At 42.5% G+C, this 15,006-nt stretch overlaps 1 protein-coding gene across 1 annotated transcript; it reads right to left on the bottom strand.

Annotated features, from left to right (window-relative positions):
• Positions 1-1,496: 1,496 nt before the first annotated feature.
• LOC133897119 (uncharacterized) lies at positions 1,497-5,465 on the bottom strand. The gene is made up of 8 exons (XM_062337693.1): positions 4,645-5,465; positions 4,415-4,491; positions 3,526-3,694; positions 3,065-3,153; positions 2,762-2,926; positions 2,606-2,683; positions 2,369-2,472; positions 1,497-2,002 (listed from the first exon to the last, which is right to left on the bottom strand). The coding sequence occupies exons 1-8, from the start codon at positions 5,102-5,104 to the stop codon at positions 1,897-1,899; spliced, it is 1,248 nt and encodes a 415-aa protein (XP_062193677.1). The 5' UTR covers positions 5,105-5,465; the 3' UTR covers positions 1,497-1,896.
• Positions 5,466-15,006: the final 9,541 nt, after the last annotated feature.

Below are 15,006 nucleotides of genomic sequence, written 5' to 3'. Positions count from 1 at the left end.
TGTCTCCTCTCTTTTCAGTAGGAAGTAATGTCGAATCCAACGCATTCTGCAGGATGATTTGTAGGATGAAATCGGTTCATAAACGACGGGAAAAGACGTAAACCACTTTTAGTTTCATATTTTTTTCTCCGAAACTAAGTCGATAACGATAATACCGAAAATAAATACGATATCGATGATTAGAAAAAATAGAAACAATGTATCAGGACAGAAACATGCTAATATCAATCGGAAATCGATAATCCAAACTTGAAAAACCTGAACCATAGCACTAACGCTAGCTTCAACTATTATCGCACCACGTGACCATACTACATCTACCATGTACAGTTACTCTTCTCTAACTCTGTACGTGAGTTTGTGAAAAAAAATATATATAATGTAGCAAGGTTCTTTGAAACCTAATATTTGAAGGTGTTATTTTTTTACTAAATTAGTGTTGTTTTGCGAAAATTACTTATAAGATCACCTCAAAAGGCAGTCGCATTAATGCTGAATCAGCAGAGTACATTCAAGCTGCCATTGTTATCAAGTATTATTGGCACCATGAATGAGAGAAACATATGGGACTTTGCTGGTAATTAGCTATTCGTACGTGCTAAGCAACCCAATGTAAATTAATCAGGCTGCTCGATTACAATCAGACGCGCTGCAGGCAGCTCTGGTTGCCGATCGACATGTCGGCGACGGCGATCCGTCGCGTTGCAGTTCATCTCCAGCACCACGCCGTCAGGCATGGCCATGGTCACCGCGACGGCACCCGCCGGCACGTCCCCCAGGAACGTCGTCGTCCACCATCACGTTTAGACGCACCGTGCGCGCGTCGTTCCTGGCGGGCCCGCAACCTCCCCCATGTGCCGCGCACGGTAGTACACCGATGTCTCCGTCGGGCCGTACCACAGCGACGCCGAAGAAGATTCAAGAATCCCGATGATAATTTTCGGATTAAAACGGAAGAACTTAAAAATAATCGGAAGTGATGTAAAACATTTTCGTTATCATTTCTTAAAGTTTTATCATTTTCTTTTTTTCAATATATCGTTTTCAACTTCAACGGTAAAAGAATTCGAAAACGATATCGTTTTCATCTCCAATGATTGCAGTCCAGGTACATGGTTCCCTAGATATTAGTGCTCGTGGTAAAACCGTCAATCTGCGTCCAGATTTCCTCGGTTTACAAATAACTGACACTATTCGATGTCTAACTGTTAATCTTTTCCGCAAATATTTGTGCAAACTTTAAGCATGCTTAAAGTACTTTGGATAACAAATCTAGTGATACTTTTTTTTGCTTTACATAACTAAATATTTAAACAAATATTGTTAGTTAAAGTTTAAACCGTTGAAGTTAAAAGTGACAATTATTGATAAGCGGAGAGAGTATCTGTTCTTGGAGTTCCTTTCACGTCACTCTGTTAGTACGAGAGTAACTTCGCCGTAGAAGCAACTCTCCGCAACAGGTGCGTTATCATAGAACAGCCAAAATAGAGGTGCTGTTTGGAAGGGAAATCACATGTTGCCCTTTCAATTCAACCCTGAGTATAAATTAGCATCATTACTATAGTTCATCACTAGATGCATGTCGCAAGCTCAAATTGTACTATACACTCGCCATTTCGATTTATGTAGTAACCCGTATAAGGTCAGGTAATAATTCTCAGGTGCTCCAGCATCACGCCGGAGCCTATACAGGAGATGATAATATGCACATTCAAACACAAACACGTGTACTCCTTCAGCTTCAGCTGGAAGGGACGTGCAGACTCTTTCAGCACCGCATTGGGCCGCTCTGCTCGCAGGCGCGAGCAGCAACACGCGAGCGCTCACCCCTAACATATGCCTTCTTATCTGCACACAGCAGAGAGCTGAAACTCGCAGCTCTTTCGAGATGGTTGTCTAGAATAGCTGGAAAAAGAGGCTTGTCGAACCGTCACCGAACGACCGGAGGTCTGCTGGCTTCACCAATGCCCTGCACAGTGGGCAAGTCCGTTCCCTCTCGAACCTGCCAGCATTGAAATCAAGTTAAGGAGTACAAGATAGTCTAGGCCTGTTTGGATCAAGGAATTTGAACGCAATTCATACTATTTAGTTAGATTTGGACTAGAAGTTTACAAAGCAGTCCCTTTCATTCATACATCCCTAAGGAGTACAAGATAGTCTAGGCCTGTTTGGATCAAGGAATTTGAACGCAATTCATACTATTTAGTTAGATTTGGACTAGAAGTTTACAAAGCAGTCTCTTTCATTCATACATCCCTAAGTGTTAAGGTAAAGAAATCATTGACAGGTCACAGATGTAAAAAGAAAGTAGAAAAGAAAAGGTCATATGGCAGCTAGAAGGGAAGGGGCCAAGATGCATATGGCTTACCATTCGGATACACAATCTTCGCAGAAGATATGCTTACACCGCAAAAGAATGGGAGCATGCATCTTTTCTTGGCATATCGCACACATATCTCCAGCAGCAATAACCTGAACAAACGCATACAAAGTAGTTAAGCGCAGCAATAAATATCCACTGTGGAATGTATAGCCCAAGACAATCCATTAGGTCAGACATTTCATGGCAGTGACAACCGACCACTGCTAAAAACATATTAGCTACCTGCTCACTTGTTGCTAATGAACCATAATGGAAGTCTTTAAGTGATAATGCTCTCAATGCCGTTAAAAATGATTGGACCTGAAAAAGGAACAGTTGAGCGTTAGATGTCATCCACTCAGTATCACTTCTGAAATTGGATAGACAAAGTTATAGCACCTTTTCCACGACAGATGTCAACTTGAAAGTGAGATATAAGCCAGTGGTTAGAGAAGAAAATAAGCTTCCATACTCCTTGTTCAGAAAAAATCGGTACCATACAGGAGCAGGCAATAATGCACGGTACAAAAGTAGAAAATATTCCACAATTGTCAACATTTGACCCTGAACAAAACAAAGAATTAGTTATGTTGCCCCCATATGTGATCATGCAGAAATAACAGCAATACATCAGGAGCTATCAAGGAAAATCACCAAGGTATATCACAGAAAATGTGTGATAACAAATGTAGAGTGGCTTACCTGCCTACGATAGGTACGGCCTCTGCTGTTTTTATAGTACATGAGCAGTACACATTTGATGACCATAGCAGTTTGGCGCACCATTGTATCTGCAGAAGATTAGAGGGAACCCACATGATTACAAACTATACAAGCACCACCTTAAGACAGTATGGATGGTTGCACTATGTCCCTCGGTGAAGATAAAATGGCCATGACATTAAGTGTAAGGGACAGGTTACCCACTTACCACCTAGGAAACGACCTAACTTATGGGGACAGGTTACCCACTTACCACCTAGATCATGACGTAGAAGACAAGTACGCTCGTCAAGTAAAGCCAAGCAAACATTTGAGCCCAGTTGACAAAATGAAGAGACGCCAGTGCCAAAAACTAAATTGTGCTTAGGCAGTATGACTTTGCAACCATGCCCGATATGAAAGCGAAATATGTTCAAGAACCATAGGAGAAAAGAGAATACCATTCACCAAGATGATGAATATTGCATGCCAAAATGGTGGTATTTCCTTTGGAGGAAGCATCACGAGAGGTCTTATAAGGTCCCCATTCTTGTAACACCAATAAAATCCGAATACGTGAACAACAAATAATATTGTAATCCCGACAAGGACTGGAATTCTTCTCTCCCTCTGCATGACATGGGACAAGAAAATCAAAATTAATCAATTGGTAAAAGGATCACCGATAAGCACCATATTGTCAATAACAGAGAACATCTTTATAAAAGGATCGAAAGCAACTAAGTTTGCAGGCTTCTGTAACTTCTGGGCGCACGGCAGCAACATGAAGATACTACAATTTCCCAATACAAATAGAACTCCCAATAAATTTGACAAACTGATTAATTGCTCCAGTAAAGCTCAAATCAATGTTTCCTGCTATTGTATACACACACGTCATTTCTGCCACTTGTTGGGTGTAGGATAGAGGTCGTAAAGCATCCAAGAAATCCACATAATTTATCCTTGAGCAAAAGCACAAGTGCTAAGCAGTGAATTGACAGGATAGCCCTTGTGATTACTTATACACACGCACAGAATTATAATGGAGATAATCCATGGAACTTGTCAATACAATGGCGATGTGACCAAACAACTCAACCTTCACTATCGCATTCATTTGCAGATTTGCTACACTCAAATACTTCCATGTTTAGAAAACTCAAATACTTCCATTGGATAGACAAAATTAATTCTAGGCAGAGCACTGGCAATCAATGAAAACAGAATCCTTTAATGAAACTAAATTAACTCTCAGAAACATAGTGTCATTCAACAAAATGAGTTTCTTTCTACTCAGTACTCTTGCGGCACAGAGATGTAGTAAAATTCGACAAAACAAGGACGAACCTTCAAAGCAGTCTGCTTGCGCAGGATATCATTGGACTTGAACATCACCGCGGCAATCCAAATCGTCACGAAGAAACCTGTGCAAAACAACCAAAAACAAATTTAGGCAACATTCAACATTTCATCTGGACTTCTTAAATTCGCAAATAACAAGACACTATGTTCTAAGCATCAAACATGTGATGTGTATCGACTTGCGGTGTTGATAGGGGAAAACAAGTGAGCACGACCTTGCAAGTGCTGTCTGATGAAGACGACGAGCAGCAGCAGGGAGAAGGGCAGTATCTGCTCCACCCACCTCGCCACCTGCTGTATGTCGTACCTCTGATACGACGACGAGGACTCCCTCCCGCCCTCCCCGCCGCCTGCAGCCGGCGCCGGCTCTGCGGGGTGCGCCCTCGCCGCGTTCCCCTCCTCCTCCTCCACGACCCTGTCCTCCCCCCTCTCGGACGACGTCCCCGCCTCGCCAGGGCGCACAATCTGGATCGACACCTCGCCTCCCCCTGCCCCGGCCCCGGCCTGGTGTGGCCCGCCGCCGGGGTCGGGGCGGAGGATGCCGGAGTACTCGAGCAGAGCGGAGAGCGGCGCCTGGATGAAGCTGGAGGCGGAGAAGTGCACGCCGTACCTCCTCGACGGGGCGGGCGGCTGAGGCGGGGGCGGGGGAGAGGGAGGCCGGGGCGGCGCGTCCATCGGGTGGGGCGCGCGGGGGTAGGGGAGCTTCCAGAGGCGGCGGCGGCGGCGGCGGAGGGCGGGCGGCGCCGGGTCGGAGGGTGAGGGCGGCGGGGACGACGTCGGGGCGGCGCGGAGGCACGCGGCGAGGAGGAGGCGGAGGCGGTGGAGGGGGGCCGTGCTCGTCGCCGTCGTCGTCGTGGCGGTCGCGGGGGAGGAATTCCTGGAGGCTTTTAGGATATTTTTCGGTGCGCTTTTGATCTTTTCTTTTTTCCGCTGCTGGGTTTCGTGCTTGTTGTTTCGTGGGAGTAATAACACTAATAACACTAATGAACGGGCGACGTCCTCCTTTTGCTTTGCTTGCGTCTGCGTTCGGTTTGCTAACTTTGGTAGGTAGCTGTGTTGTTTAAAGTTTAATTAATGAGCAAATTTCAAGGAACACCAATTTTTATTAACACCATTGCAACACAGAACCACGTGTCACAGATTTCTTTCCATAAAAATTAAAACAACGTGTCCTTAGACCATTTAACACAAACCCACAGATTTTAGACCCGCCTTTACTCTATGGCTGCTCTAGCCAGATGATGTGGGGAGCAGCGCCACTACCTGCCGTGGTCGTGGGTTCCTTGCCCGAGAAGCAAATTTTAATGAATCTAGTAGCAAAAAATTCTTACGAGATATTCTCCTATATGTGATATCTTAGCTGTACTGATCTCAATATCTCATCCTGCACTATGTAAGAAAAAACCTATATCAAAAGCAGGATATAATCTATTTGTAAGACTTAATTCTATAAAATTTATTTTCCTGTACCTACAGATTTAGAGGCTGTTTGATTTAAACACAAATTTGGTGGTCAAGTTTTTTTCTAATATTATCCTCTAAAATGAGCTACTCTTTGAAATGAAGGAAATTTATAGGAATTATGGAGGATCCAAATCCTTAGAAATTTTTTCTATATGTGTTGTTTAGAACAGAGAAATGGAACATGTTATATTTTTATGGAATGCATTACTATGCCCCAATTCCATAGGAATTTTAAACTGCCCTCAAACCTCGTGTTTAAGAAGTCCAATGCAATATATCTCTCTACTCTCTCTTCTTTCCTCCAAAATCCCTTCTTGTTTTCCTACGAACTATCCAAATACATTACCTTTAGCATTCCTATGTTTTAAAATCTTAAAGGATTAGAGAGTACGAGGCATTTCATTCCTGAGTTTTTTCAATCTTTTGTTCAAAATGCTCTAAATTTTTACACTCTCCATCTGCTCGCGAATGCGCGAACAGGGCGACAGAGTTCTCACAACCGGGCCTTATACGCGAGCCCGTGGCCACGTCAGTTAGCAGGCGTGACGTTCCTCCCCAAATCATTCGGCTTGGGAAGGGACGGTGCTAATTAGCATACGCGCGCAGTCCTGCTAGCTCACGAGCCGACAGCCTTCAGACGGTAACAGGAACCGCAAGGGGTTGACAGAAAGTTTGGTTTAAAAGTTTTTAAAAAAATAATGAGAAAAATTTTAGTTTAAAAATTATGAAAAAATATGGAGAAAAATTTTAGCTGAGAAAAAATTACCTCTAAGAATTAAAAAAATGGAAAAAAAAAGTTTTAGGTAAAAATCAACTAGAAAAAAATTAGCTTAGAAAATTTGAAAAAAAAAATACCAAGAAAAAATTTGGCTTACAAGTTTTGAGAAAAAATTAACAAGAAAAATTTGGCTCAAAAATTTTAAAACAAGTTGGTCCAATGTATCAAGATGCTAGTGATCTTCTGCAGCAGTCTCACTCGGACAACCCACGTCATGTGTGACTTGAGCTGCTAACGCATGCCCTCATGTTAGAGCATCTCCAGTAGAAAAGTTATTCGGCTTGTTATCGTTAAAATTGGCCAGAAGATCGGAAAGCACGGCTCTAGCAGAAGAGTCAAACTTGGCGTTCGCCTCCCCGCTCGCCGGCCAAACTTGGCTTCGCCCCTCCGCTCGCCAAATTCTTGTAGTGACTCTGTAGAGAGATAAGAGAGAACCCAGCTAGCTTTTGTTTCAAAACACCATTTTTTTCCCTCCTCTTTTATAAATTTAAAAAATAACTTTATTGAACTTTTAAAAATTATACCGATTTTTGTGCTCATAGAATAAAAAACAGAGAATCCATTTTAAATAGTTTCAACTAAAAAACTCTTACAAATTTTAAATAAAAATTTCTCAAATTTAACTACTTTTGAGATGGGATCGTAACTCCGGTTATTATACCTATGGCGGGATCGTAACTTCGGTTATTATGCTTATGGCAGAATCGTAACTGCTTTTGTAGTGAGATCATAACTCTGGTTACGATGCCTGTAACGGAATCGTAACTCCGGTTATCATGTCTATGGCAAGATCGTAACTGCTTTTGTAGTGGGATCGTAACTCCGTTTACCATGCCTGTAGCGGGATCATGACTCGGTTATCATGTCTATGACAATATCGTAACTGCTTTTGTGGTGGGATCGTAACTCCGGTTACCATGCCTGTGGCGGGATCGTAACTCCGATTACCATACCTATGACGAGATTATAATTACGGTTACACTATGGTAGATTCTGTTACCACACAAGCATACGAATTGTAAATTTCTCTACCACCTGTCCACATACATTGCAAGAAACAACCGTTACAAAAAATTAGTTATCTCAAAAAAATAGTTGTTCGAAAAAACTAGTCGTTACGAATAAAGTATAGATAAATGGGATATGAAGAGTGAGATTTAACTAATATGTTGAAGTGTACAGAAATATAGAGAGAAAATCTTTTGTAGTGGATAGCCAAATAAAAATATAAAGAATAAAATTTAACTAGTCTACTGAAGATGCTCTTAGAAGTTGAGCTTGGGAATTCATGTAAGTACAAGTGGGCCCAGACATCAAAGTGAGGGGTGGTGTAAAATATGTGGTTTTACGTTAAATGGTCCAAGTGCACGTGGTTCTGTGGTACAATAGTGCTAATACCTTGTTTCCCTTGAAATTTGCTCTTAGTTGATCCTTAGTGTGCAAAAAGTAGTAGTATTTTCATTCTTTTTCATTCCATGTTATGGCCTTTTGCACATGCAAAAATATAAGAGCGGCCACGATGCAGACGAAGCTAGAAAATCTACGTCACTCATGGATCACACATACGCCAATTTAATTTTTCCCTGCAGAGGTTAGGATCACTTATTTTTCTCCTCCTCCTCTCATTCATTTCACTTACATGTGGTCACCCGCATCTTCCTTGCCGGCTTGCCCCCACCAAGCATCCAAGCAAGGTGTTTGCACCGATGCCGAGAATATTTACATGGCATTTTGTGTTCCAGAGTGAGGTGCACGAAAGCAAAAGGCTAATAATGGATTCGAAGCATTGGTCCTGGGCACCATTGTGGTTGCTCTAGTAAAGACAACCTCGTATTGACATTGTGTTTCTTAGAGCGTGTTTGGTTTTTTTCATGTTAGTCCCCCTCGGCAAGGTTAGCCTTGTCAGCGTTAGAAAGCGAATTTAGCTTTTTTTTACGCTGGCAAGGTGAGCACGGGTATCGAGATAGTTGGTAAGCATCCAAACATGTGATTTCTATCGAAAACATCATTAACAGTATAATTTATAAAGTTCTCATCTAGTTATTAGAACTTAGGTAAAGTTATAAAAAATCAAGCAATATCATCATGAACAATGCTATTGTACCAAATTATAAAGAACACAATTTTGAACAGAACTAGAAATATACTACCGAGACAGGGATAGAAAATGAAAAGCAAGATTCAAAATAAGTATTGACAGTAGCAAACAAGCTGAATCAACTTCTTTATCCATAATCAATTATGGTAAATAATCTCTGAACTAACAACAGCACATATTCCACGAATCAAAATTATAACAGGTAGCCCACTGAAGAGCCAACACATATGAAATGTGTCTCGGTATATAGGTGCAAACTAGTAAGAACTAGCAACAAGTATCACCAGGGGCTACCACAAAAATTAGATAATTAGAGAAGCACATGTCTAAACTATTGTACTCAGTAAATTGTCCTCTCTCAGTGTATCAATTCATCATTAAGAAAATACAAATATATACCAACATTGTCTAGAACATATGAGGAAAAATACTCACAAAGTGATTTGCTAAAAAGGACTGATGACCGAGGTGAGGCACAACTATCCAGCTGTTGTCCCGAAAATCCAATCACTCGCCAGTTAATACCGACGAGAAGGAAAACAAAGATACAATGCCTCAACCGCATTGCCACTGCAAGTGCGGGCGAGCCTTAGCAACCAACACCAACACCCGACCACTTCAAGCACTGAAGCACCACATCCAGAGTCTGAGATTCACTCGGCTCCAGATCAAAGATAGTAATCAAAATCAAAGAGGAAGAAGTGAGCAAAGGAGGGAGGGGGGGGGGTTCTCTGCATTGTTCAGGGAGAAGGAGATGACCTTCAAATAGATACGACGACGATGCCCTCCAGCCCTGCGAATCCAAGGGAATCAGGGGGCGGTTACGCCACCTCCCATCGACTGCCGCCAGCCCTCTCTCTCCCCCTTCACCTGTGATTTTTCTAGCTCTTTCTAGCTTCGCTGACCTAGCCAAGCTGCTGCCTCTTTTGTCCTTCCCATCATGGCCACGCAGAGACTAAAGGGTTAGCAAAACCGAAAAAGGAAGAGCCTATGAAACATTAAAATTCATATATTTCCTAACAAACAATGCAGATGTAGAAAGAAACCTCACCAAAGAGAAGAAAGGATATCAAATGGTTGGAACACTAAGATTTTCTTCAAACGGCAAGCTGAGTGCCAAGCGGGGTGCTACGGCCACTTGCACCATTCCATACAAGTTAGTTAACAAATGTGGCAGCGTGATGTGAGCCGAACAAGCTACTAGTAGCAAATTACGCCGAGTTAACCCCTCCAGCTTGGATCGACAGAGGCTTATTTGGCTGAACTTTAGGTCTAAGATTTTTTTTAAACTAGCTATTACTAGCTTTAAAAATTTATAGAGTTATAGTTATGATTACACTCAAAATATTTAAATAAGTCATTTTACTTTAATTTTAATCTAAAAAGATATTTAAACTATCTTATTTTAACCTATAAATTCAAGATTTAACAGGAAGCTTCTAAGACATAACAAACAGGCCTTAACCGCTTCGGTTTGGTATCGGCACGCGGTCAACATTTCATTTGGACCAGGCAAGCCTAGCTAGCAGAGCTCCCTGTCCAATGGAAACGAACTCAGCACACCCAACAACCTTTTGTAAACATAAAACAAAAGGAACCGACACTGAAAACACTCGCCAACAACCTGATTTGACAGCCGCATGGTTTGTTTGTATTGTCTAATAGGGTTGCATTAAGATACTAGCTAGAAGTACTAGCTCTTAGTCTAATCCAGGTCATCATTTTAGATAGTGTTTGTTGTCTGTACTAAGTGTAAGCTTGTATTAGACGATCTAGGGCGAGACCTCGTCTAAGTGTTTAGATGTCTAAATCATCCATCGTCCAGGATGAGGTCTTGTATAGGTGCCAAAATCAGTCGCACTGCAAGCCGTACAGGACCGAGTCGCCGTGTATAAAAATTTCCCTCGGTTCAAAATGGTGTTCTTTTATTGCTAAAAAATTCTAATTTTTTTATTTTATAATATATGTGCAACCCATTTTAATTAGATTCACTTAAAAATATTATGTTGAATTGAAACTAAAATTTAAAAAACTATTTTTATAACTTCAAACAATTGCTAGGATCTTAAATAAATTCCCAAAAATATAGAAAAAATCACTAATATTCTTCTTATGTAATGGACTAATTTCTAAAATTATTTTTACTTCTAGATTATATGGTGAAAAAGTGAGTTCCTTTATAATACTCTATTTATATGCATTTTTATTATTTAATTTGATAATAACAAATATAAAAAATATTATTTCTGTAAAATAATTAAGTTATACATTGTAAATATGACTTTTAAGTAACTAAACACGTTCTCATATCATCTCGGTGACAAAGAGAAGTTCAGAGTACCGGACGAAAGTGGCATTGGTAGGGTGTGAGTTCGGTGATGACTCCAAGGTGTAGATCATGGGCTTAAGATCTATCCTATTCAGCTGTAAGAATGGCAATCAGTGGCTATTTCAGGAGGTCTACTACATTTCAAGACTGTGCAACAATATCATCAGCCTAGGACAACTTACCGAGGTTGGATACAAGGTGATCATAGATGCTGAACATCTACGCATATATGATAGCAGTCCTGCGCGATTGCTGATGAAAGTGAGGTAAACCGCAAATCGCCTCTACAAGATCAAGGTGCATCAAGCAACGCCGGTGTGTCTCTTAGCCAGTCTTGAAGACCCGGCATGGCTATAGCATACGAAGCTCGGTTATGTCAACTTCACTGCTATGAAGCTGCTCGTTGATAAGGAAATGGTGATAGGAATGCCACCGATCACGTACCCAAACCAACTATTTCAAGGGTGTTTAGTGGCGAAGCAAGCGAGGTAGCCGTTCCCAGGAGTGACAAATTTTAGGGCGGAGAAACCACTTGAGATGCTACATTCTGACCTCTATGAGCCAATCACACCCTCGACTCTCACCGGTAATTGTTATTTTATGTTAATTGTTGATTATTACTCACGGTGGATCTAGGTATATGTGATCAAGTCGAAGGACCAAGCCTGCTCCGTGTTCAGAAGGTTCAAGCTGCAGGCCGAAAACATGAGCGGGCAATGTGCTAAGACGTTGAGGACTGATCGCGGTGGGCTCTGTTGAGTTCACCCGGCTATGCGAGGAGGCAGGGATAGAGCGGCTCCTCACCGCGCCATACACACTCTAGCAAAACGGTTTGGTGAAGCGGAGGAATAGGGCTGTGATGGCGATGGCGAGGTCCCTTCTCAAGAGCATGAACGTGCCTGGAAGATTTTAAAAGAGGCAATGCGGCACGCAGTGTACTTGCTGAACCGCTTGCCAACGAAGGAGCTGGACGATAGCACTTTGTTCGAGGTTTGGAACGTAAGGAAGCCGCATCTAGCACAACTTCGTGTGTTCGGCTGCACGACGCACGTGAAAGTGATAACACCGCATTTGAAGAAGCTCGATGACCGAAGCTAGCCAATGGTGTATCTTGCCATCGAGGATAGGTGCTAGGTGCACCGTCTCTTTGATCCATAGCACGACATGTAAGTCATGATGTCAAATTTGAAGAAAATGTGGAGTGGAGTTGGAGTACAAGTGTAGATGACAAGGATTTATCAGATTTCACCGTCGAGGTGGAGTTTAACACCGAGCCGGGTGTGGGCGTCTCTGTGCCAGCGCTCGTGACACAAGTTGATCCAGCTCCTTCATTAACTCCGCTGGCCAACGAGGTGATGCCGGGAGGACCAGTTACCAGGGCACGGGCTGATGCACGCATGACACTGACTGCTCTGACATCTCCTACCACACAGACGGTGATGTTGACCCCTGAATCACTGGCGGATGATCAGGTTACACTGTTGCCGAGTGGCAGCAACATCACAAATGAAGGGCCTGTTCGTTACAGGCACATCGACGACATCATGAGAGATTCTTAAAGGGTGGACCTTGATGAGGAGAACATGGAAGAAGAGGCTATGCTCGTAGAGACGGAGGAGGCATCTTGCTATCGCGAGGCTGCTAGGTAGCAGGTTTGGGAGGATGCCATAGCTAAGGAGATCGAGTCCATAGAAGAAGAATGACACATGGACTCTCTCGGCGCTGCCGGCTGGTCATAAGTTGATTGGACTCAAATGGGATTACAAACTGAAGAAGAACACTGAAGGAGACGTGATCAAGCACAAGGCGAGGCTGGTCGTAAAAGGATATGTGCAGCGGTAAGGAATTGATTTCTAAGAAGTGTTTGCTCCAGTGGCTAGGCTGGACACCGTGCGTGTCATCCTTGTTGTTGTAGCCAATCGAGGTTGGCAGGTTCATCACCTGAATGTCAAGTATGTATTCTTAAATGGTGAGCTCGAAGAGGAAGTATACGTGGCTTAGCCGGAGGGATTTGCAGTGAAGAACAAAGAACACCTCGTGCTCAAACTCAGAAAGGCATTGTATGGACTCTGGTATGCGCCATGGGCATGGAATATTTGGCTTGACAGGAGCTTGAAACAGATTGATTTCAGGAGATGTTCACAAGAGCAGATCGTATACACAAGAGGATCATGTCTTGCTAGTGCGATAGTTGGAGTATATGTTGATGATCTCATTGTGATAGGAAAAAGTCCAGAGGAGATCATGAGATTCAAGCAGCAGATGATGAGTGAGTTCGAGAAGACCGATCTCAGATTGCTCAATTACTATCTCGGGATTGAGGTAATGCAAAAAGATGGAAGAATTACAATCAAGCAAATAACATATGTGAATAAGGTCCTTGGTCAATTCGGTATGCTAGATTGTAATCCCATAAAACTCCCCATGGAGCAAAGGACTCGGCTGCATAAGGATCTAGATGGGCAGCTGATTGATAAAACTGAATATCGTCACATCATTGGTTATCTAAGTTATTTACTCCATACAAGACCTGACCTTTCATTTGTTGTCGGGGTAGCAAGTAGATTCACGTAGAAGCCCACGGTGATGCATCACAAGGCATTGAAGCAGATTCTTCAATATTTGAAGGGCACCGTTCATTACGGATTTGTGTATTCGAGAGGAGGAAGAGAAGAAGTAATCATCGGTTATATTGATAGTGATCTGGCTGGTGACATAGATGATAGGAAGAACACCAAAGGATAGCTTGGTGTTATGAAATCGCAGAAGCAGAAAATAGTGGCTATGTCTTCGTGCGAGGCTAAATTCATGACAGCAACGGTGGCAGCATGCCAAGCTTTGTGGCTTAGAAGTCTGTTGGAGGAGACAACATGAGAAGAGTCCAAAGCAGTGAAATTCTTGGTTGACAACAAATCGGCAATTGCTTTGATGAAAAATCCAGTGTTTCACGGCCGTAGAAAACATAATGATATCAAGGTTCATTTCATTCATGAGTGTGTTGAAGTATGCCATTTTGAAGTGGAGTTCATTTGCACACAGGAGCAACGAGCCAATGCTCTGACGAAGGCATCGCCAGTGGTGAAGCTGGCGGTCATGCGACATCTACTGGGAATTCGTGGTCTTAGTCCACGTCAGGATTAGAGGGGAGTATGTTGGACTAATCCTAGCATTGGTCTCAGGGACTCATTTCATGCAAAGCGGAAGCAATCAAGTCAGAAACTTTAGTTCGTATATGGTTCTTATACTGGTTGGTTGTCGTATGTGTGAAGGAGTACGTATAGTTAAAGTTTGAGTTGGAATTGATTTAGTTTAGAGTTTGATTAGCAATCACTTTAAATATTGAGTTGTAACCCATGTATTGTAGCGAGTTAATAGAGTATAAATTTTCCTCTAGAGAAGTTTCGATCTGCTCCTGAGTCTTATTTATTCTCGACAAGATTGCAGGAATACGTTCTCATCAAATTTGAGTTATGAGTGTTAGATCTGTCTTTTCATCTTGCCGAGTAGGTCATGACTCGTGTGTAGCTACACGAGCACATATTCGGTGGTCGCATGCTCGAGCGCCCGCGTGGCTGAACGCCTGTGTGATCGAGAGATTATGTGATCGAGCACGCACCGTTGGTCGCTCACGTGGTCGAGTGATCAGGCGTAAGCTAGTCGTGGTCGGGTACGAACTCATCACACACGTACTGATCATGATCAGACATGTTCGTGATCAGACACGAACTAATCACGTGATTATAATCAGACGTGTTCATGATAAAATATAAACTAATCGCACACGTACTAATTATGATCAGGTGCGTATGATTATGAGACAGAAGCCAACACTCGCTTGTCACTTGAATGCCAAGACCTCCTAACCCATGCTTGCAATCAAACGCCATGGCCCAGATTGTACAACCTGA

Source organism: Phragmites australis, chromosome 2 (genome assembly GCF_958298935.1).
Source record: "Phragmites australis chromosome 2, lpPhrAust1.1, whole genome shotgun sequence".
Classification (NCBI taxonomy): Eukaryota; Viridiplantae; Streptophyta; class Magnoliopsida; order Poales; family Poaceae; genus Phragmites; species Phragmites australis.
Note: the sequence above shows the minus strand (reverse complement) of the source record. Positions and strands in the feature narration are given on the sequence as shown.

Bases quoted from the DNA above. Each gene is read 5' to 3' on its own strand.
- LOC133897119 (XM_062337693.1), bottom strand. From the start codon at position 5,104: ATGGACGCGCCGCCCCGGCCTCCCTCTCCCCCGCCCCCGCCTCAGCCG. The intron at 4,492-4,644 runs GTCGTGCTCACT...TGTTTTGCACAG, and splicing joins CATCAGACAGCACTTGCAAG to GTTTCTTCGTGACGATTTGG. The intron at 3,154-3,525 runs GTATTCTCTTTT...AATCTTCTGCAG, and splicing joins ATTCATCATCTTGGTGAATG to ATACAATGGTGCGCCAAACT.